The sequence below is a fragment of the Balaenoptera musculus genome, chromosome 6 (genome assembly GCF_009873245.2).
Source record: "Balaenoptera musculus isolate JJ_BM4_2016_0621 chromosome 6, mBalMus1.pri.v3, whole genome shotgun sequence".
Taxonomy (NCBI): Eukaryota; Metazoa; Chordata; class Mammalia; order Artiodactyla; family Balaenopteridae; genus Balaenoptera; species Balaenoptera musculus.
In genome coordinates this window covers 33,625,209-33,650,079 of record NC_045790.1, presented here as the reverse complement: position 1 = coordinate 33,650,079, position 24,871 = coordinate 33,625,209, and the positions used below count along the sequence as shown (strand labels likewise).

Here is a 24,871-nt window from a genome sequence, read left to right as displayed (position 1 = left end):
AGTTCCTATTCAGACTTCCCCAACTGTCTCAAAATGTCTTTTACAATTAGTCTATTTTAATCACAATCCAAACAAGGTCACAGTACATCTTCTTGTTATGTTTCTTAAGAATCCTTTAATATAGAGCTGGCCCCCTCTCCTTTTTCATTTCATTTGAACTTGTTAAAGATAAATTTTTTTAAAATGCTTTTCTTATGAATATTTAGAACATAGAGAAAAATAGAATATAGATATTTCTATATCTCTTTTCATTCTAAGCCCAGCTACTGACCCTAAGAATTTGGTTCTGATTTATTCTGAATAGTCAACTGTCCTGAACCAGACTGGCAAACTAGTGGTGGTGGGAAGTAAGAGTCTAGAGGTCATGGGGTGAATAATCACCAGGACATGTTGTTATACTGGTATACTGTAAAGCTCTTAATTTTTTAATAAAGGGAGTTATTGAACTAAATGCACTGTAAGTTGTCTTCTGGCTCTACAATTCTATGATTTCAACTAACTTCAAAATACCTATGACAACAATGTTTTAATGAATCTATGACCCCATAAATTGTTTAACACGCCAATATTTTATGAACCACTAAGAAAAAAAAAATACAGTACCAATTATACCATGACAAAATGCTAAAATGTCACTGACTTTTAAGATGCATCCTGATTTCAGAGATATTAAAATGTGAAAAAAGTGTGTATTAAAATTGATGAAATACAGTATAATTGTCATTGTTATTAATTTTGGCTGAAGTAGCTACTGTTTGGGGAAGTCTTCAGTGAGAGGACTTTGAAAAGTAAGTACACATTGACCCTTTTGCTAATCACCATTTCTAAGGGTCTTTAGGAAAGCTCCAAACTGCCCTTCGTTCTAATGAACAAGAAGAGGACCTTCTCTGTTTAAGGTCAGGTATCCTCTATTTTAAGGCAACCAGGATGGGTATACCAGGCTACAAAAGTGTGCTTGTTTAGTTAGATATCCCATGGTGGGATAACCTATATGAAAGAAAGTCGTTTATTTCAGAGTGGTAAATATCCTCAATTTCTACACTCACTATCCTAAAATCATGGGGATGGAGAAGCTATTTAAACCCCTAAACCATTTCCTAGATACTCCTAAGAGAGGTTTACTGGCATTGATCCTGCCTATGAGGAAGGAGAATGGTCAAAATCAAACATCTGGGATAACTGGAGCTGGGACGATGCATAGCCCATACACCACTAGGAATGAGAAAGGAAAACGCTTTGGACAGCAGCTAGAGGAGAGGAAGTTGAGAAAGGAGGACCGACAGCCAGAAAGCAAGCTTGCAGGAAAGAGGAGGGAGAGGCCAGGCAGGTTTCTCCTTGCTGGCAGAGGATTTGGGTCCCACAATTCGTGTAGTTTGAGTGTGATTATAGTCTTGGGCTTGAAGAAGAGGAGGATAGTATTTCCTTCAGTTTCCCCAAATGTGACCAGAGTTGTTTTGCATTGAAATTGGGGGAAAGAAACGCTAGTGTGTCTTATTCCTTCAGTTCTTTACTGAATTTCAGAGTAGTCAAGGCTTACACTTTGAGTGTATTAGTGAGGGGAACCCAAAAAGCTTGAGATGTGCATTTTAGGGCAAGCCTAATGGAGTTGGAGGGTGAGGAGAGGATGTGGTACATATGCCCAACCTGGTAGATTAAGGGGAGGAGATGAAAGCCTGGCTCACTCAAGAGGACAGCTCTCCAGGACAAATCCTTATATCTTCAGAAAAACAAAAATTAGCTACATTTAAAATATAAAGTTTATAATTAAGGTTAAAAATGAACCATCCAAGAAAATAAAGACTAATAATTTAAAATAAGTATTTACTAAAAATGAACTAGGAAAACATCTCAGACTTATCCCAGATGCCTAGTATAATGTTTCTAAAAAGTGGCAAAAAACATTAAGTGCCATAGAGTTTCAGCACAACACAGAGTTCACACTGGTTAGAAAAATTCATAGATGAAATCAAATATAACAAAGTTCTTTTGATAATTAACCTCCACACACTGGCTCTAGAGCACACCCTGTTAGACTGAATTCCAAGCTAACGTGGATAGTCCTGAGCATCAAAAATTAAAGTAAATGTTACAACATCAGAAGCAACTTTAGAAGCTTTTCTTTCTCATATAAGCAGGTTCACAGGATACTATTACCTGTTTTAATTAATTCTTTAATCAGATCTTCCTTCATCTTGATGTTGATAGTAAGTTCCCTCATTTTTTGTTTGGCTTCAGTAAGTATGAGTTCTGAATTCCTTAATTTTTGCAAATTCAACTCTTGACTCTCCTGGAGACATTCAATCTTTAAATCTTTAAAATAAAAGAAACAAAACTGAGAAATAAAACTATCTGCTCAGAAATATTTGACAGAAGTAGAGTTAAAAAAAACAAAAGGCAGACACACAAGCAGTCTAGAGGTAACAGAGGAAGGGACAGACAGAAAGAGAAAAAAAAAAAAGGAAAAAATACATGGCAATTGGGACTTTAGTTTCCCAGCTCACAGTGAGTTTTCCTTTCCTTAAAACATATGTATATGCTCTAGTCATATCCTGTAGGTTCTGATACAGTTTTTCATTACCCTTAGATATTCTGCAATTTGACTTTTCTTTAACCTGAGTTATTTAAGAAAGGTATAAAATCTCCAGATAGGTAGAGGTTTTAATTTTTTTCCTATTAACTCATAGTTTTATGGTAATCAGAGAATGTAGTCTCCCTCTACCCCAGGCTAATAAGAGTGTGGCCTCACACTGTTTGTTTCTGTCTTGTACCAGAACGTAAATCAATTACCTCACTCTTTTAGCTCAGCTGACATTTTTTTCACGGTGAGACTTCCTCAATGAAGGAGCTGGTGCACTGATTTACATCCTGACATTAAGTTTCTTACCTGGTTGTAGACCAGTAACAAACAGTGCAAGGATGGCTACTTGGGTGGCACTTCTCTACACTATTTATACATTTTAAAAATTTATCTCAATTTCATTTTTTAATATTACACGCATAAGCGCTTAAATTTATTTATTATTTATTTATTTATCTTTGGCTGCATTGGGTCTTCGTTGCTGCACGCAGGCTTTCTCTACTTGCTGCGAGCGGGGGCTACTCTTCGTTGAGGTGAGCAGGCTTCTCATTGCGGTGGCTTCTCTTGTGGACCACGGGCTCTAGGCGTGCGGCCTTCAGTAGTTGTGGCAGGTGGGCTCAGTAGTTGTGGCTCACGGGCTCTAGAGCACAGGCTCAGTAGTTGTGGTGTGTGGGCTTACTTGCTCGGCAGCATGTGGGATCTTCCCGGACCAGGGCTCGAACCCGTGTCCCCTGCATTGGCAGGTGGATTCTTAATCACTGCGCCACCAGGGAAGTCCCCCATAGGCTCTTAAAAAGATGCTATTTTCACAGTGTAGGACTTATCATGTTATTTATATTCTCTGTACTTTTACTCTTGGTGTTGTGACCACACATAGGCTAAGAGAAATGAGCTAAAATCTCCGCGTATACTTTTTGCAACATGAATGTCTTTTATGCTGTTTTTTGATGCATAAAAATTCTCGTCAATTGTGAACATTACAAGCACCCACTAGACTAAGTTGGCTCTAATGCCAAATATATCACTAATGGTAGGCATCGGTGCCAGTGAAGCAGTAAACAGCTAGTAAATTACTTAAGATGCATCTTAAAGAAGTCAAGAGTACAATGCATATCAACTCACGTTTGAATATAAAATCCCCATTCTGAGAGATTTAGCCTATAACTCTAGCTTGAATTGATTGGTGGAAAAACTGTTTTCATTAAGGAGTAAAAAAGGACGAAAAATCAGAGGTAGAGAGGAAAAGCCAGGAAAGCACTCCTAATCAAGTTCCCGTCTTGGAGAATTCCCAGATGCTTCTTAAATTATTGCCTGAGGAAAAAGAGAGGTGTCATAAATATTAGATCTAAAGTACTTGAGAAAGTCTGTGTACCTTCATTCTCCAATCTTGACTTTTGTGTTTGATCCTGAATATCATTCAATTCAACAAGAGAACAAACAGAGCCTGGCTTTTGAATCCACGAGCAACCTTTATGTCTAAAAAAAAAATATCAGGATCAAAGGTAACTTGTCTGTTAGTGGTTTCTAATCTGCCCTCAAATGTTTCCCCCAAAATTATTCTTTAAATTATGATTAATATAAAATAAATGGAACTTACTAATATTCTACAAAATAAAAAGATATCCCCCACCATGTTGGACCCAGTGGAAAATTCATCATGCTTGTTGCCACTGTGGCAGCAGAATTAGGAAATCCAAAATCATTCTCTCTGAAAATTAAAATTCAACCACCATAAATGCTTTAAAGCAAAATTATTTTACAGTTGTTAGACTGACGACTTGTGTTCAAACACTGGTTTCATAACACATTAGTTGACAGTGCATGTAGCAAAAACCACTTACTCTCCTACTAAATGGAAAAAGATATAATGAAAAAAACCTACATCTGTATATATTAATTGCATCATGTAATTATGTTTATTAAATCAGTCTATATTAACATACCTAATTTCAGATTTCTCTTGGCCTTCTGACTCTTCATCATCACTGTTATCAGAAAACTGGCAGTGGAGGACTTCATCCTGCTCTTCTAAGTGACCCAGCAGCATCTGACTTCGTGTTCGAAATCCGGCAACTAGTCGATCCAGAGAGTATACAGAAGGACTTGTGTAGACCTTACAAGTGATTCCCCCACCCAACAACAAAAAAAGTGATTTTTAAAGTGTCTGTTTTTATCCTATCACTCAAAATGTTTTTTAAAGGGGTTAGACAGGTACTCTTAAAATAGCCAATCACTGAAAATATACATTCTCCCCCCCCCCGCCCACAAAAAAAGTCAAAATTCATTTCACAATACTATTGTGCCTCATGGACACACACTTCTTTCAGAATCTATACACAGCTCTTCCTCTTCTAGAAAGCTTGTATAGCTTCAGGGAAAATAGCACTCAAAGATGAAACCAAAAAGGCATGAGTGAAAACATCACAGCTCTTTTTTTTTTTTTAATATATTTTTTTAAAGATTATTTATTTATTTATTTATTTATTTTTGGCTGCGTCGGGTCTTAGTCGCGGCATGCGGGATCTTCGTTGAGGCACGCGGGATCTTTCATTGCGGCGTGTGTACTTCTCTCTAGTTGCGGCCTGCGGGTTTTCTCTTCTCTAGTTGTGGTGCGCAGGCTCCAGGGCGCATGGGCTCTGTAGTTGTGGTGCGCCGGCTCTAGTTGAGACGTGAGCTCAATAGTTGTGGCACGCAGGCTTAGTTGTCCCTCGGCATGTGGGATCTTAGTTCCCTGACCAGGCCCTGCACTGTAAAGCGGATTCTTTACCACTGGACCACCAGGGAAGTTCCAACATCACAGCTCTTAAACATAGCTCAGGCACTCCCCAACAAATGTGAAGCCCATACACAGTGTAATAGGAGACAACTGTTACCCACCCCACCGCAATCTTCCCAGTTCTGAACACTTGGAGAATTGCAGTGCTGCTAAGGATCTGCAATTCCCCTCTAATCCAAATCCCACCACATGGAGAAATCCAGAGTCACTACCACTCCTTCTGCCAGGGCAAAATATTCCCGATTTGGAAATTTGAATGTATCTATTCAGACTTTACATGTAGTAGTCAGGGAGAGCTGAATTAATGCTCTAAGTGACATTTAATATGTATCATGGGATAAATAGATTTTCATGGACTAGCCTGGAAACTTTCTAGATATTATTCTATTGGCCTTAAGTTCTCAAAAATTCACCTTGGAAAACAATGAATTAGATACTGCCTTTATACTTTTATTCTAGTTTCTGTTACCAAATATTTCCTTTTTAACCACTTCTCTATAACCAAACCTCAGGGTAATTTCTCAAAAAAGGTAAATAATAAGATCTTAGAGGAGACATTCAATTTATTAACATAAATCATTATAACCTATTAAAATTACTACATACAGTAGAATGTGTATATCACATGGTGTGAAGATTCAGTTGACGTAGGTCCTTTACACACCGCCTCCCAGGAAAGCCAACCTGATACTGGATATTCCTTGATACTTGATTTTTGTGCCTCCACTGTTGGTCACCTAATAAGACCATCCGTCACATCAGCACCATGATGGATGGGGGGTAAAGTTTTCTAGGTGGCCTCCCAATTCTGGGGTACGGAGATTATTTACAGAAGAACCAACCAACTCAAGAAGTATTTATCTAACAAGCACATTGTACCTAGCATGGCCGTCTGCACCATAACCAACAGGATTCAAGGTTTCTCTTTGTTGAGGGTGGGGTTGGGGGCTGGGAGGAGGGCTTTATTTCAGGAGCAAATAAAACTTTTTGTTCAGAATCAAACTTTGTTCTCTGGGATTGTAACTTGCTTTAAAATTTTCTTTTTACAAAGAAAAGCAAATGACCCAGCTTAATAATGAACACCAAATGGGTTCTGCCACAATGAGTAACATTCAGTAAATTAATTCCTTAACAGTCATTCCACCCAAAAGAATGGTTCTTAGCCCCTTCTGGCTCACCAAGCCTTCTATAATCTGGCCCCTTCCTACCTAAGTGTTGGGTCCTGCTTCTTTCAGTTGCTTCTGCACTCCCTGCTCCCAACAAAGAATATTTTTGCATTTTCAACCATACCCCAAGCAACACTGATCACAATGTAAGTACTCAGTAAGCTGAGTAATAATTCAGATAACTGAAGTGTATCCAACTAGAAGGCAATTTTTTTATTTTAGCCATTTTTTCCAAGAATTACATAGCAACAGGACTGGACAGAACTTTAAAGATTAGAGTTCAACTCATCCCATGTTTGACTCTCCTCTGTAATACTGCAAATTATCATTTAACCTCTGCTTAAACAAATTCACTGTGGGAACCTGCACAAGCCCTGAGACCTCTCATATTACTTTGACAGTTCTCACTAATAAATCCCTCTTTATATTGCCTTAGCACTGCTTCTCATTGGTCCTAGTTCTAGAGACAAAGTCTAACAGTAATGAAGCCTTCAAATATTTGAAAGCAGTTGTCATGTCTCCTCTGAATCAGACTAAATCTAGAGTTACTTCAGATTTTCTCCAAGGTCCTTCAGCAACTTGGTTGTTCTCCAAAAATAATCTAATTTGACTTAGGTGTTGTACCCAGACCTGAGCGTAATATTCTCAATCATCATACAATAAGATAATCTCTTCTCACTAGTGATGCATTTGATTTTGTTTCATGAGATGTGTTGCAACTCATTTACCACAGATTGTGGCTTTCACATATTTAATTTTATAGTTGAATTTGAGAGTTCCATAAAGGTTCATAAGATGTAATTTGTCATTTTGCTACTGTGAAGTTGGTATGTTTTGCAGGAATGAGTGCTGGGCTGGCAAGGGAACCTGGTCAAAGCTCAGCAGACACATCTCACACAGCTCTGCTTCACCATGAGCAACAATCTATGCAAAGAAGTGATTAAAAAGCAAAACTAATTAATTATTTTGTGAGAAAAAAAATGGCCTTTGTGTGAAAGATAAAATCTTAATGAAAACTGAAAAGGCTGTTGACTTCAGTGTATGGGATTTAATGCTTAAGAATTTTGTGACTCAATAAAAATGTAATTCATTCAGGAAAAACAGAAAAGATTTTACAGATATTTCCACTTTTGTGAGTTTGGAGATTCCAGAAGGTTTAAAAAAATATATCCCTTGGGACTTCCCCGGTGATCCAGTAGTAAAGAATCCACCTTCCAATGCAGGGGACGCGGGTTCGATCCCCGGTCAGGGAACTAAGATCCCACATGCCACAGGGCAACTAAGCCCGCATGCCACAACTACGGAGATCTCGCACCTCAATGAGAGAGCCCACACGCCACAAACTACAGAGCCCATGCACCCTGGAGCCCGTGCACCACAACTAGAGAGAGAAAAACCCTCATGCCACAACTAGAGAGAAGCCTGTGTGCTGCAACGAGGAGCCCACGCACCGCAATGAAAAAAAAAGATCCCGCGTGCCACAACTAAGACTCGAGGCAGCCAAAAGAAAAGAAAGAAAGAAAAAAAAAATCCCTTAAGAACATTTTTGTTGGTTTTCTTACTATACAATTATGTCAAGTACTGAAAGTGATATTATTTACCTATTGCTTTAATTTCCTTTTCATAATACAATATTTTATCAAATCTAAAATGTCATCAACTGTAAGACACACCATTATTTTTATACCAGCAAGAAAGAAAAAAGCTATCATCTATGACATACCATCAATTGTAAAACATATCCTACCACCAAAGATGATAAAGTGAAAAAAAAATGTGAGTCTTATAATCCATGAAAAATGGTAGCATCATCAGCATGTGTGGTATTATTTTAAACCTAAGTAAAGACTGGTACCACTTTGTAATTTTTTCCTTCCAAAGTGCCTTTTTGGTATGTACTGATATAACACTGGCATTTGGCTTTAATTATATCATATTTACCATGTTAAGAAAATAGAAACCTCTGTTACATTTTTTTCCTTAAATTTAAATCTAGATTCAATTTTACATGAGTTTACATTAGATGAGTTTCTGGTATCTGTTGAGACAAATGAGTTTCTTTCTCGTTTTTCCTAATAATTTGGTAAATTATACTATTTAGTTGTGAGGGGCAATTTCTTTAGGATTTCTACATAAGTAGATAAATCCTAAAATTCCACTTTGTAATTAAACTTTTTAGATTAAGAGATGGTTGCAAACAACTTAAATGTGCAACAATAGGAAAAAGTATACAATGGTATGTCCTTAGGATAAAATATTATTACCTGTCAAAATCATGATATAGAATATTTAATGACTGTCAAGCATTTGTGATACATTAAGTGACAAAAGCTAGCTACAAAAGTATATATATATGTTTTATATACATATAATACACTTTTAAAATAAATAAGATCTTTTCACTCTTTCCCTCCAATATGTATAAACAAGCATATAAGAAATAAAATCAAACTCTTTACGCAATCAATTTAAAAACTAATTAAGCCATTGTTCCCCTTTTCCTTTGAAAGTATTTTAAGTCAAGGAAAAATCTCCCTGTCAGACTATTTTTACTTCAAGAAAATATTTGAGCTAAATTCTAAAAGAAAATATTAGAGCTGGAAAATATTAGCTCAACTTCTGCCAAGGAGACAGAAATCCAGGAAAAAATGAAGTGGTGAAAAAATGAAATGACATTTCAGACGTCTTCTTTAGCTTAATTTAACTAGTTTTGGTATTTAATATGAAACGTTCCGCTCACTCTAGAACAATGGAACAGGAAACAGGACTTGAACAAGGCTTGGCAGGCTTTGTGTCTTTCCATGCAAGCCTTCATGTCTGCTGCAGTAACCAGTCCAAGCAAGAGTGGGGGTCAGGATTCCTGGACACACAATAGGAGCAAGAGAACTCTCAAAACTGCTGATCATATTACCTTTGCATTTTCTCCCTTTTCCCCTTCTTTTAGTGGCTAGAAGGGTTCTTTTGGGGTAGAAGGAAAATTTTAAAAACAAAACTAAGAATTTGCTAATTTGAATATATGTCCATCCATGGTGAAGGAAACAGCACTGGGAGTAAGTGTTGCCATTCCTCAACATAATGCAGTCTCTCTGGTTGGGTCTTTTCCTTCCACGTCACAGCAATCTTTTGGCAAACTCACTGGTTCTTTCTTTCTGTTACATCTTAATCCCACTTGGTCATAAGGGAACTTTGAGATTACCTGTAACCACAGAGGAGCTACAAGTCTTATAGTGTATCTGCCCTCTCCTAAGCTATGGTAACCACACAATATGTTTTCCAAACCAAAACCCTTGAAAGTGAAAGGGGGCAATGAAACTAATTAAAATTAAAAAAATAATAATTTGCTAATTTGAAACAATAACTGTGTTAGTCTTTATTCCAGTCATGGCTGTTTCAGGTCTAAGCAAACAACTAGAGATAAGAACAGAGGGGCCTAGGGACCTCCCTAGTGGCACAGTGGTTAAGAATCCACCTGCCAGTGCAGGGGACACGGGTTTGAGCCCTGGTCTGGGAAGATCTCACATGCCGCGGAGCAACTAAACCCGTGTGCCACAACTGCTGAGCCTGCACTCTAGAGCCCAGGAGCCACAACTACTGAGCCCACGTGCCACAGCTACGAAAGCCTGCACACCTGGAGCCCGTGTTCCGCAACAAGAGAAGCCACCGCAATGAGAAGCCCGTGCACTGCAACGAACAGTAGCCCCCGCTCACTGCAACTAGAGAAAGCCCGTGCACAGCAGCGAAGACCCAACACAGCCATAAATAAATAAATAAAATTTTTTTTAAAAAAATCTTGGAAAAAAAAGGAACAGAGGGGCCTAACCCCTTCTCAAGAGACCATGGAGCTCTGTCTCCTCAAAGAATGTGTGTGTGTGAACGTCTAGTAAAAAGAGAAAGAAACAGAGACTGAGAGAGATAATAAATATGTCTAACTTTTATAATCAGAAAAAAATGTTATTATTATAAAATAAAAGAATGAACATGGGGCTTCCCTGGTGGCGCAGTGGTTGAGAGTCTGCCTGCTAATGCGGGGGACATGGGTTCGAGCCCTGGTCTGGGAGGATCCCACGTGCCGCGGAGCGGCTGGGCCCGTGGGCCACAGCTGCTGAGCCTGCGCGTCTGGAGCCTGTGCCTCGCGGCGGGAGGGGCCGCGGTGGTGGGGGGCCCGCGCACCATGATGAAGAGCGGTCCCCGCGCCGCGATGAAGAGTGGCCCCCGCTTGCCGCAACTGGAGAGAGCCCTCGCACAGAAACGAAGACCCAACACAGTCAAAAATAAATAAATAAATAAAGTAGCTATAAAGTTTAAAAAAAAAAAACAAAAAAAAAAAAACAAAAAAAAAAACTAATGTTTAAAAAAAAAAAAAAAAAAAAAGAATGAACAGAGGGACTTCCCTGGTGGCGCAGTAGTTAAGAATCTGCCTGCCAATGCAGGGAACACAGGTTTGAGCCCTAGTCAGGGAAGATCCCACATGCCGCGGAGCAACTAAGCCCGTGCGCCACAACTACAGAGCCTGCGCTCTAGAGCCCGCGAGCCACAACTACTGAGCCCACGTGCCACAACTACTGAAGCCCGTGCGCCTGGAGCCCATGCTCCACAACAAGAGAAGCCACTTCAATGAGAAGCCCGCGCAATGCAACGAAGAGTAGCCCCCACTCGCCGCAACTAGAGAAAGCCCACATGCAGCAATGAAGACCCAACGTAGCCAAAAAAAATTTTTTTTAAAAAAACAAAGAATGAACAGAAACAGGAAATTCTTTCACATTACTAGCCAATAGTAAAAAAAAAAATTTTTTAATATAGAAGACTTGATATATAATTAAGTTGAATTAATAGATATCCAATTTGAATCCTACAAAGATCTTATCTTTCTTCTCAAATGTTCTATGAAAATTTATCATGTATTCAACCAAGAAGAAAATGTCAATAACTCTAAAAAGTTTAACTGAAATTAATAGTAACGATGGTTTAAATTTTAAATCCAACCACTCAAAATTGAAAACTATAGGGCTTCCCTGGTGGCGCAGTGGTTGAGAATCTGCCTACCAATGCAGGGGACACGGGTTCGAGCTCTGGTCTGGGAAGATCCCACATGCCACGGAGCAACTGGGCCCGTGAGCCACAATTGCTGAGCCTGCGCATCTGGAGCCTGTGCTCCGCAACAAGAGAGGCCGCGATGGTGAGAGGCCCGCGCACTGCGATGAAGAGTGGTCCCCACTTGCCGCAACTAGAGAAAGCCCTCGCACAGAAACGAAGACTCAACACAGTCATAAATAAATAAATAAATAAATAAATAAATAAATAAATAAATAAATAAAAGAACGTGAATTTCTTAAAAAAAAATTGAAAACTATGGAGGTAACAGTAGCATCTCTCCCACTCGCTCTGAGGCATGGAGCCTGGGACACAGTAGAGGCACCCCATGAACATGTGTTAGGATGCAGTGTGCCAGGCACTTCTGGAGTCACCATCTCATGTAAATCCTCCATACACTCCCACAGGTCCCCCATTCTGACAGATAAGCAGCCTGGGGTTCACATGGTTTTAGTCATCCATCCAGGCCTACACCGTAGAGATGGTATTCACACCCAAGCCAGCCTGACTGCAAAGTCTATGACACCTCTCATATTTCTTATCCCTTTGACTGTAACCAATGTATAGATCTCAAACAAATCATTTCCAGTCCTAAAATTAATAAATGGAAACCAAAATTCATGAATCTGCTAATTAGTCTTTTCCATGGTGGAGATTCCTTGATTTTTCAAGAGAAATCAGTGTGTGCACATATTTACCACCCACACACATATTTTTATAAATAAATAAAAATTAAGATGAAACTTCATTCTCACTTTTATATAGTCTTGATTATGTCAGACTTGGCAAGACTGAATAACACATAAATGTCATTTTGAAAATAATTAGACAGACCAAATAAGTCAAAATAAATACTTCCAACCTCATCAACTTGGTATAATTAAAGATAGAAAAAATTCATGAAGATATCAGACTTAGTCATGTCTAAAAATACAATGGCAAAGGGTAGCTTTTTTCTCCTTGATAAATGTAAGCATTATCTTCAACTATTCCTTCCAAATATATCTATACATTCTCCTACCTATTAATTTTTTTATTAAAAAGAAGCATGATTTAAAAAAGAGTATGCATAACAAACAAAAAAGAAGAGTATAAACAAAAGTGTGTGAAACCAAATGGAAAAAAACCTTGCTAAGACTATACAAATACACTGTGATATTATATTATATACAATATTTTTTAAATCTCATATTAAGAAAGAAATTAATGCTTAGACTTTACCTTCCTGGAATCTGATCTTGCTGGAATATAAATATAATGCCCCAAACGGGTATCAAATGGTACAGTATATGGTCTCTTTTCAGGTATCCTGGCATCTGGCCCATCTCCACAAGTTTCCTTAACTGACGAAGTCACTGACAGGTTAAGTTTTGTTAGTTCTTCACTCAGTTGATCCACAAGAAGTTGTTGTTCTATTATTTTTTCATTCTTTGTAGAAGAGAGATAAGAATTTTAAAAACAGAGAACCTCAGTATGTGTGTAATGATTAAAAATAACTGTACATCGACCAAAATTACAACTACCTTAACAAAACAGTAAAACCTCATTTATCCAAAGACTAGCCTTCTGGGACTTCCCTGGCGGTCCAGTGGTTAAGACTCCGCACTTCCACAGCAGGGGGCGCAGGTTCCATCCCTGGTCGGGGAACTAAGATCCTGCAGGGTGCGTGGCGCAGCCAAAAAAAAAAAAAATTGTTTTTTCTAAAAAAAAAAAAACCCAAAAAACAAAAAAACAAAGACTAGCCTTCTGGTGTTCACAAGAATTTAGGATTGTCCTGAGTGGTAAAAACTTTTGAATAGTAAGCACCAATAAATACAGCCTAAAGAGTGTGCAAGACAGTGCCCCACACACTGTGATTGGTTAGCTTGCCAACCTGAAGCACTATGATTAGCTGATCTTTATAAAAGTTTGAACCTTCAGAGTGAAATCCAAGAAGTAACAAGAGACTAGAAAGTTGAAAAGTGTAGAAAATTGCAAATAGCTGAGGTGACAGCAAAGGGGACAGAAAGTGGTAACAGGTGCAGTGAAGTGAAAGCCTTTACTCAGTGAAAAATAAAGCCAGAAACACAAAGAGATAGAAGATAGGCAATTGAGAGTCGTGGGAGAAAGAACTTGGAAATCAAAGGCAGAACAAATTATGGGGTGGGGGGGGGGAGAGAGACACCGTGTGTGGTTTAGCTTCTTACATATCCTCTAAAGAAAAATTTTGAAGTATATCCAATCTAGAAAGCTCTAACATCAATCTTTGTTTTATAAGCACAAAATTATGTAAACAAGAAATGTCATTCATCTTAATATTTCACATGTATTAAAATGTTTAGATAGGAGAAAAAAAAAACCTAAACTTTCACTGTGTTAATGCTGAGCTATAAAATGTAACTTTATTTTAAAAGTCATGTATTCAGATAATTAAAATATAAAATATCAATAGCATATAAGTTGACGGGGAATATTAAATGGAGTCCTTATACTCTCTAGGAAAAGGGTAAAAATACCAATTAATATTAGACTGTACTAAGTCAAGGGTGCATGGTATACTCTCCAGAATAACCACTAAAAAAAGTGAAAGTACAATTTCTAAGGTAATGAAGTAAATTTAAAAATACACAATTAATCCAAAAGAAGGTAAGAAGGAGAGAAAAAGGAACATAGAGCAGATAGGATAAGTAAAAATCACAATGGTGGGATTATAACCAGAATGTAATAGTAATTATGTTAAATTCAGAAATGAACTAAGTAATCCAATTAAAGGATAAGGACTGTCAGAAAGAATTGTAAAATTATCTAACCTGCTAATTACAAGAAACACAACTAAAATAGACATAGAAAGATTAAAAAGAAGATGGAAAAAGAGATACCATGTAAATATTAATCAAAAGAAAGCTGGTATAGCTATATTAATATAAAATAGACTTTAAGGCAAAAAACATTAGAAGAGATAAAATGAAGTAAAAAGTGATTAAAAAAAAAAAGGTCAATTCACCAGGATGATGTAACAATTCTACATTTCTATGTACTTAATAACCGAGCTTAAATATATAAAATGGTCACTATTCTCAAGACAAATCCAAAATTATAGTGGGAGATTTTAACATCACTCTAAATCACTGATATGACAAAAAGACCCCAAAAAAGTGAGTAAAAATATAGATTTGAATAACAGGATAAACAGGATTAAGAGAACCCAATGATTGCAGAATACACATTCTTTTCAAACACTTCTGTAGTATCTACAAAAACTGGCCTTATGCTAAGCCATAAAGCAAGTTTCAACACAAAGAACTGAAATCATACAATTAAGCTAAAAATTACTAAATGCAACTAAGCTAAAACTTAATAAAAAGAAATCCTCCATGTGTTGGAAATAAAATAACTATATAACCCATAGGTCAAAGAAAAAAGTCACAATAAAAATTAGGAAATATTTTGAGGCAAATGTGGAATGCAGGTAAAAATAAGCTTAGGAGGAAACATATAAATTTAAATGCATATATTATAGAAGGCTAAAAATATATAGAAAGGCTAAAAATCAATGGAACTAAGCATCCATCTAAAGAATTTAGAAAGATAGCATAGGATCCTATCCCCCAATAAAGCAGAAAAAATTAAATAATAAAGATAAGGGTAGAAATTAATTAAATAATAAATAAACATATACTAGAGAAGATCGACAAAGTCAAGAATTTCTTCTCTGAAGAGACTAATAAAATTGATAAACCCCTGGTGAAGCTGATCAAGGAAAAAAAAAAAGAGAGAAGGCACAAATAACCAGGAATGAAAAGGGGGATATCATCACATGTCTAAAAACATTAAAGAGATAAGAGACTATTACAAACTTATGCCAATAAGTATGAAAACTTAGACACAGTTGTCAGATTCTTAGACAAATACACCTTATCAAAAGGGGGGCAAAAAGAAAATATGATTGAATTCATAATAAAACATTCCACAAAGAAATGTTCCAGTCCCAAATGTTTTTCAGGTGAATTCAACCAAACACTTAAGGAAGAAATAACACTAATTTTTCACACACTCTTCCAAAGTATAGAAAGAGAAGGAATGCTACCTAACCTATATTATTAGGCTAACCTAATTTGTTACAATATCTAACAAGAATATTTTGAGAAAGGAAAATACAGGCTAATCTCACACATGAATAGAGATGCTAAAATCCTAAACAAAATAATCACAAACCAAATCAAGGACACTTGTAGAAAACAGTTAACACAGCAGACCTGACTGCTATCCTTTGAAAGACCTGCTTAAGAGGTTGTCCATTGGCTGGTGTCTGGGAACTTGGATCTTAAGAGGGTTCCCAACACCCTAACTGGTAAGAGTGGCTCACTGTGCTCAAAGTGTTTGTACAGACAAGGTGGTTTATGTTGAACACCTGCTTTCCTTCTGGTAGTCTGGAATTTTGGTACATGCTGGGCAGAGAATGCCTTCATTACCAGCCCTCAATAAAACCTGAGTCTCTACTGAGTTTCCTTGGTAGACAACATTTCACGTGAGTTGTCACAGTCTTTGCTGGGGGAATTAAGTACATGTGGGTGACTCCACCAGGAGACAACTCTTGGAAGCTTGTGCCTGGTTTCTCCGGGACTTCACTCTATGTCCCCGTTCCCTTTGCTCTCCTTTCATAGTAATAAATCTTAGCCATGAGCACAACTATATGCTGAGTCCTCCTAGTGCATCATCCAACCTGAGGGTGGTCTTGGGGACCCCCAACACAATACATCATGACCCAAAGAAAGGTTTATTCCAGGAATATAAGATTGGTTTAAAAATTAGAAAAATCAATATAATTCACCACATTAACAGAATAAAGGGAGGAAATCATGATAAAGAAAAATCATTTGATGAAATTTAATATCCATTCATAATAAAAATTCTCAGCAAAGAAATTTTCCTTGGTTTGATAAAGGATAAATTAAAAAATATATATATCGGGACTTCCCTGGTGGTCCAGCAGTTAAGACTCCACACTTCCACTGCAGGGGGCACGGGTTGATCCTGGTCGGGGAAGTTCTGCGTACCGCAAAATGCAGCCAAAAAGTAAAAAAAAAAAAAAAAAAATCTACAGCAAACATGATACTTAATAGTGAAACAGTGAAAGCTTTTCCTCTGCAGTTGGAATCAAGACAAGGATGCTTGGTATCAACACTTGTATTCAACACTGTATTAAAGATGTCAGTCAATGAAGTAAAGTTAAAAAAAAAAAAAGGTATAAGGATCATAAAGGAAGAAATAAAAATGTCATCATTTGCAGATGACATAATTATAAGTGAAAATCATAAAGAATTTACATAAAATATCAGAATTAAAAAATGAATTCAATCAGGTTGCTGGGTACAAGCTATCAACATAAACAAATCAATACAGTTACACATACCAACAAACAATTAAGAAAATGAAAATCTGAAAAGATTCCATTTATAATCACATAAAAAAATTAAGTACCTGGGAATGAACCTAACAAAAGATGTGCAATACTTCTACATACACACAAAAGAGTCATTATTGAGAAAAACCAAAGAAAGCATGAGTAAATGGAGGAATATACCATGTTCATGGGTTAGTGAAAAGACTCATGATCAAAAGATGTTAACTCTTTCCAAATGTATCTTATAGATTTAATGCAATCCCAGCCAAAATCACAAAAAAGTTTTTTGTTTTGTTTTGTTTTGTTTTTGTGGTCCTTGAAAAGCTGATTCTAAAATTTATATGGAGCAACCAAGACATTCTTGGGGAGGAGGGAAACAGAGCAGAGGCCTTGCTCTACAGAATATCTAGACTTATTAGGAACCTGCAATAAATAAGAAATGTGACATTGGTCCAAAGACAGAAAAACCAATGGGATACAACAGAAGTCCCAGAAATATACAACAGATGCATGCATGAATGAACCTTGACTTATGACAAAGACAGCACTCAGAACAGTGGTGAAAAGATGGCCTTTTCAAAAAGTGACGCTGGAACAAATGGATATCTATATGGGAAAAAATTGAAATTTGACCTTTACTTTACCCCATACACAAAAATCAATTTCAGGAGAACTGTACAGCAAAATGTAAAAGGCAAAAGAATAAAGCTCCTAGAAGATAATATAGAAAGACTCAGTCCAATAGGAAAGCAAGCAAGAAACTTGAATGAGCATTTCACAAAAGAAGGTATCCAAATAGGAAAAAAAACATGAAGAAGTGCTCAACTTCACTAGTCATCGGGGAAGTGCAAATTAAAACCACAATAAAATAATATTACATACCTACCAGATTGCGTAAGATTTAAAAATTTACAATAACAAATGCTGGCAAGCAAGTGGAGCAGCAGGATTGCTCATACAGTGCTGGTGCAAGTTTAAACTGGAAAACAAGTTCGGTATCATTTACTAAAGTTGAAGATTCGCCTACCCTATGACCTAGCAATTCAACTCCTAGGCACAAATCCAAAAGAAATGTGTGTGCGTGTGCACCAGGAGACATGTTTAAGAAAATTCATAGAAAAAAATGTCTATCAACAGTAGAACAGAAAAATAAATTGTGGTATATTCATACAATGAAATCCTGTACAGCTATAAACTAATCAAGCTACAGCTACACACAACAACGTGGATGAATCAGAACAGATAAAATGTTCAATAAAAGCAACCAGATACTAAAGAATATATATTGAATGATTAAATTTATAAAAATTACAAAAACTAAACTGTAGTGTTCAAGGATACATAGTAAAACCACAAAGCAAAGCAAGGAAATTATCATTATGAAAATTAGGAGAGCAGCTCTCTCCGAGGAGGAGAGACTAAGGGCTTCCGAGGGGCTGGCAGTGTGCTATTTCCCGAACTGGTGGTGGTTACCCAGCTGTTCTCTTTGTCATAAATCACTGAACAACACATTTTATTTTATATATGTTTTATGTTTTAAAATTATTACAGAATTAGAAGAATTAAAAAAGAAAACAAAAATAATGTCAAAATCAAAGTCTAATTTGTCCTGAATCAGATTATTACTCAGGGCAGTAGTTACTCCTTGATAGGAAGCTAAAGGCTTTAAATGAAATTAACTGTTTGGGGGGTGGAAGAGTTCATAGCCAGGGAGTATAATATTTAGGGACATACCATGTTACTCTGCAGGCACATCCATGTTAATACAGAAAAGCTAAGATAGAGAAATTGAAAGATTTAGCCAAAATTACAGAGCAAATCACTGATGGAGTATAAAACAATAATCTAACAAATCAAAAAGTTTAAATTATGTGTTTACCTTCCAACACCTGACAATATCACATTGCCTATTACTTGGCAAACAATGGAAGGGAAAGTATAAAGAAAGGATAACCATAACATGATTTGCAAATTAAGCTCCTGGGTATAAGGTTTTGTATTTTTGAAATACAAGTCAAGCTAACAATAAAAATGTTTTCCCTTCACACCAATTTAGGAGGAAAACTGTAATAACTCTTTCAGGTGCTTGTGTTCAGAACTCTTCATCTGAAACCTATTTTTGCAAACATTCCCACTTATCATTTACAATGCTATTTTATTTAGTCATGTACTATTCCAATGAAATATACAGAGCAAGGTACATTAAAAAACTCTACCTGCAACCTATTCACTTTCTGCGCTTCTTTCAAAGATATAACATGTCCTTTGTTTTCCTGCATCATCATTTGCATTTGATTCTTTAGTTCCTTCACTTCCAGGTCCTTCTGATTAAATACTACTTCATCAGCAGCAAGAGCACACTGGGAGGAGGGAAAGAAAGCACAAGAGAGATTCAATGTGGAAAATACTCGAGAGAGCCCACATAATACCACAAAAACTGTGGTTTAATGACACCTTGAAGATGTCTCTTAAAATTGTCTTATCCTTTGTTTCTGGTTTCTTTATAAGAAAGGCCGAAACAGCTGAGAGGACCTATTACTGCTATAATGTAAGAATTAATCACCACAAAGATAGGAAGATTTTCCTTATTTTTATTTCCTGCATTTTAAGATTGAAGCCAGTTATTCAAGTTCTAGAGTACATTCAATGAGATTTTTATAAGTTTTCTAGAATTGCCATGAGATTTTAATGTGGGTTTTTAAAAATCAGAGAGGTCACATTTTCCAAACTGGCCTATAGAGTATAACAATGCATTTGGATGTTTAAATAAAGAACATTTGCTAATTTTGCACCCTTTCACTAAAAAGAGATATATTTTGAAGATGTCTGGAAATATGGTTAAACATATAGTTTTCTTAGTTTGCCTGTCTCCAAATAAACTCGGGACATGCAAATAATACTTTTAAAACAAATTTTGAACTAAATAAACAGAAAATTAACATTGGTCAAGGGTCTACTTTGTTAGATTGTAACTTGGCATTTTAAAAACATCTCACTGAATAGACATGATTCCTTTTTCATGAAGAAACTAAAGCTCAGTGAGTTAACACCTCTTCCCAAGACAACACACTGGATAAACCAAATTCCTGACAGTCAGCTCCAGGGCCTTTCTAGATCCAAACCCTATGCTCTTTCCGCTAAGCCACAGGAAAAGAGAAGAATGAGTAGCTATTTACAAAATGGTGCTCTCTTTACAAACAAGATTTAATTCACAAAACCAGAGCATATGCGTGACCCCTCAGGTGGTGGCGTGGAGGTGGATGGGCCTCTGAACTGGGAACCCACGGACTGAGGCCAGCCTTGAATTTGCTACAGCCTTCCCTTGGGACTTCGGGCAAGTCCCCTCTTTTCTCTGCTTGGGATCTTTGAATGACCAAATAAGGAGGGGACGCATGACCCTGATGGTCCTTATAACCCTATATATTTATATGACCTTTATGACTTTTCTCTTTTTAAAATAAAATATAACTATAATTCTCATTAGTTAATACCCTCTGCTATGGGCAATTAATTGCCCATCCGAGAAGCTTAAAATGTAACTGCTCTCCCAGTGCTGCATATTTAAATATTTTTACATATACTTTATAAACTACAGTTTTATTGTTTATTATTTATTTAAAAGTGTTTATCTGTTGAGTATATTCGTGTTCACATACTGTTCTTGTGTTCAAATTATGGAATAAAAAAGTAACAAAGAGCCTTAAGAGGTATTTATGAGGGGACGAGCTGCCTTCACAGAACCCCTGGCACGTGGCCCTACCTACAACTACTGAGTCCAATCCCTTAGCTGCCACAGATGTATAACCTAGGCCCAGGTAGATGAAGAATAAATGAGAGGAGATCATAATAGGCTAATGTGTATTAAGCCTTACTATAGCTCAGGCATCTTTCTCATCACTTTATGGGAACTAATAATGCTCTAATAGCTTTCAAAGCAACCCTAAACAGAGCTTATTATTAGTGTTTCCATTTTACAGGCAGGGAAACTGAAGCACAGAGGGGTTAAGTATTTGTCCAAGGTCAGAAAGCTAGTAAACAGAGGAGCTGGGATTCAAACCTTGGAAGTTTGTTACCCATGTTCTTAACTACTATATTCTCTCACAGAAAAAAAAGAACAGAAAATGAAGTTTAAAAAACAATTTTTTAAAGAGACATATGGGGTAAGGAATGACACCAATCATTTGTCTATTTGCTGTTCAGTGGTATCCATAGATTACTACGCCTAGAAGATTGCAGACCAAAAAAGGGAATCAATTTTTTTAAATTGGGAAACACTGAATGCTATATCTCTCACCTGGAGACTCATAATATACATCTGTACTTTTCAAAGTTCTGGGAAGTCTTTGGATTAAGAAACCTGTTTGTTTTTTGCAATCTAGCATTTCCCAAAACAATCTGATCATGGTACCATTTTTCATCAAGACTGTTAATATCTTTGGGATATCATAATCTAGAGTACATAATCTAGATAGAGCAAGTTTAAATTTAGAGTTTCCAACAGATGGAGAGAGGAGGTTACTACCCATCTCACCCGCATTTTGTGGGCCTCCAAAATCAGTCATCTTAGAAGCATGCTTTCTACCACCAACTCCTATAGTGTACCACAAAGTTCAAGCTTCCTATTACCTGTACTTAATGTTCTGCCAGTTTCTTACACCAAAGAGGAAGGGCCAGGCCTGCTCTATTTAAGAAAAAGGCAGAGCAGAGTTACTGCCTTAAAAAAAAAAAAAATCCATGATTTTAAAAGTAGTACTTTATATGCTTATATTTAAAGATCAAAGCTTTGTAAAAGAGCAGCAGTTCTCATAGTGTATTCAGTAGTGAATCTTTTAGCATTAACCTTAGATCCTTTCAGGGTATCCATGAGGTTAAAACCATTTTCCTAGTTATACTAAAATGATATTTGCCTTTTTCACCATGTTGTCATTTGTACTGATGGTGCAAAAACAATGATATGTAAAACTGCTGGCTCCTAGTATGAATAAAGAAAGTGTCACCAAACTGTAGTGGTAGTCACTGTATTCTTCACTGCTGTGCACTAACAATACAAACAAACCAACAAATGTCAGTTTCACTTATTTCACTTAAGAATATCTTGATGAAGAAATAAACATGATTTTATTAAATCTCAACACGAGTACTTTTTTAGTATTCTATGTGTCAAATAGGAGGTATGCATAAAGTAGTTCTGCTGTATACTGAAGGGTGATAGTTATCTGGGGCAAAAAATCTTGTGCAATTGTTTGAGTTGCAAGCTGAACTAGCCACATTTTTCATAGGGTGCTATTTTTACTCTAAAGAACAACAAACTATTCACACTTGTATGTGTGACAGAACCATCATTTCAAGGAAAACAACTAATAGTATTTGTTGCAAATGATAAAATTCAAGTTTCATGCAAAAATTAGAATTTTGGAAAACACTTCTGCTACTGTAAACTTGACAGCTTTCAGTAATTAAAGACCTTGCAGGTGAGGTCAGTGGTGATATTAAGGAATGTGATTTTTTTTGATACTGTATAGTGAAATGTGTCAGCATTGAAAGATCTGCATAACTTAGTAAACAAATATTTTTCAAGTGTCCAATGCAGGTTGATTCAAAATCATGTGTGGATAAAATATCCATTCAAAGTACAAGATAAAAATCAGTGAATGTTAATGTAACAAAATGGTTTCAAATCCCACATTGCAGGTAAACTTTAGGAAATTTCCGCTTGTTGAGTTTTAATGTAATGTGAAACAATATCCACAATTATCTGAAAAAGTCATTAAAATATTCCTCTCTTCCAACTACAAATCTAGATGAGGCTGGATTTTCTTCATATACTTCAACTAAAACAACATATTGCAACAAATTGCATGCTGACAGATATGAAAATCCACCTGTCTTCTATTAAATCAGACATGAAAAGAGATTTGCAAAAATATAAAGCAATTCCACTGTTATTAAATTTTTTTGTTTTGGAAAATAGTTATTTTTAATGAAAAAATGTTCTTTATATTAACATGTAATCGGGTTATTATTGTTAGTTCTGAATGAATTAATAGTTTAAATTTGTTGTTTTAATTCTAATATGGTAAATATCAATAGATAACAACCCACATAAACAAAAGCTCTTTAGGGAACCTCAATTTGAAGAAAGTAAAGAAACCTTGTGAGCAAAAAGTTTGAGAATTGCTGTAATAGAGGTTTCTTTCTAATACATACAAATAGATATTGAGGAAAGATTTCTAACTAGAAAGCCGTCATTACGTATGTTTTCCTATTTTTAAAAAAATGGAGGAATATCCATTTGCCCACCAGATTGCAAACTCCACATAAGCAGAACTAGGTATGTCTATTCTCCATTATTTCCCCAGTGACACATAATCTTTAAATAACAAATGTTTTTCAAATGAAAAGTGGGAAAATGTAATTTTCAACTCAATATACATATATACAATATGTATACATGTACATAGCTACATTCCTTAAATATTATCAAATATGATGATTTATTTGTTTGTCTAAAAAATCAAAACACCAAACTCAAGGGATGAAGTACTTTTTTTCTTTCAAGAAGCACTGACCTAAAGAGGGATTAAAAACTCAATAAAACTTAACCTAATTTTGTTCTGAAACTGTGTTTCTTTTCATCCTCTAAATTAATGACCAGTCCCACAAGAGCCTACTTAATAAATACAACAAATTAGAATACATTTGAAGGAGAAAGGAGGAGGAGCCAAGAAAGAGATGAATTATGAGGAGAAAGCAATAGGAAAAGGGAAAAAGAAACAGAGTAAAGGCAAATGAGATTTTATATATAATCCTTTCCAAAAAAACTTCTGAAATTCCAAAACGACTCTTTACTTGCCCAGATAAATTTAGTCTTTAAACAAGTTACTTACAAAGGTAGTGTCTAAGTACCTGGCATTTCTTAAGCTCTCGCTTCAGCTGGAGAACTGTAATATGCTGTGGTCCTTCTTCCAGGTTTCCAATGCCTTGGTGTCCTCTGAATGAGGTGACCTCCTGGGTCACGTTAAACCACTCCTGCAGTTTGTGTTGCTGATTTTGGTTTAGTCTGACAGAATCTTTTAAGTCCACCAGGAAGGTAAAGGCTTCCTCTAAACAATTTTGGTAACCCAAACATTCTCCTTGTAGCTGAGCAACTTGCTCCTCAAGAGAATGGATCCTATTTTTATCAGGAGTCCCCTCCCGATGGATCTGGCTAGTTTGGCTGCTACTAGCCTGCTGGCTTTGCAAAGCTTCTCGAAGCAACTTAATCTCAAATTCCATTTCGCCCATACGGTCTGACTCGGGGCTGAAGTTTAAGGTGGGTTTGTTTCTAATGTTGCGTGCTCTGTTGGCATATTTGAGAGAATTTAAGGACTCGTCAAAATCCGAGGAGGATGGGCTGACACAGGTGATCATGACGGTCTTGGCACTGCCTCCCAGGGAATCTTTCAGAAGCCGGGTAATTTTAGCATCCCTGTATGGAATATGTGAACTCTTCCTGCGTGGGTCCCCAAGAGCGCTTATTACGTTTCCTAAAGCCAGCAAGCCACTGTTGATTTGAATGGATTCTTTGAACCGTTCACCAGTATTCCCTGTTTTGGTTACTCTTTCTGATCCAGCCAAATCCACAAAGTGGAACTTTGAGACAATATGCTGATGGGAATACCACGATCCATCTTCAGCTGCCTCTTTATTTTTCGCCACTTGACGAAGGCTGATTGTGAAAATCGCGTGTGACCTACTGGAGTGCTCGTTCATTTGGGTGGTACCCGTATGCCTGGCTGCATTCCCCATCTCCAGGAGACTCATCACTTCATCTGCACTTTCCACCTGGCATTCCTTGGCCCCAACAATCACTTAAAATAGCAACAGCAAGTTTTAGT

At 36.7% G+C, this 24,871-nt stretch overlaps 1 protein-coding gene across 1 annotated transcript in view; it reads right to left on the bottom strand.

Annotated features, from left to right (window-relative positions):
- KIF27 (kinesin family member 27) overlaps positions 1–24,871 on the bottom strand; it is a 92,028-nt gene that overhangs the window by 50,475 nt on the left and 16,682 nt on the right. Inside the window, 6 exon segments of the mRNA XM_036856630.1 lie at positions 2,155–2,310; positions 3,951–4,054; positions 4,522–4,691; positions 12,833–13,039; positions 19,211–19,354; positions 23,901–24,844. Coding sequence (XP_036712525.1) covers positions 2,155–2,310; positions 3,951–4,054; positions 4,522–4,691; positions 12,833–13,039; positions 19,211–19,354; positions 23,901–24,844 — 1,725 coding nt within the window.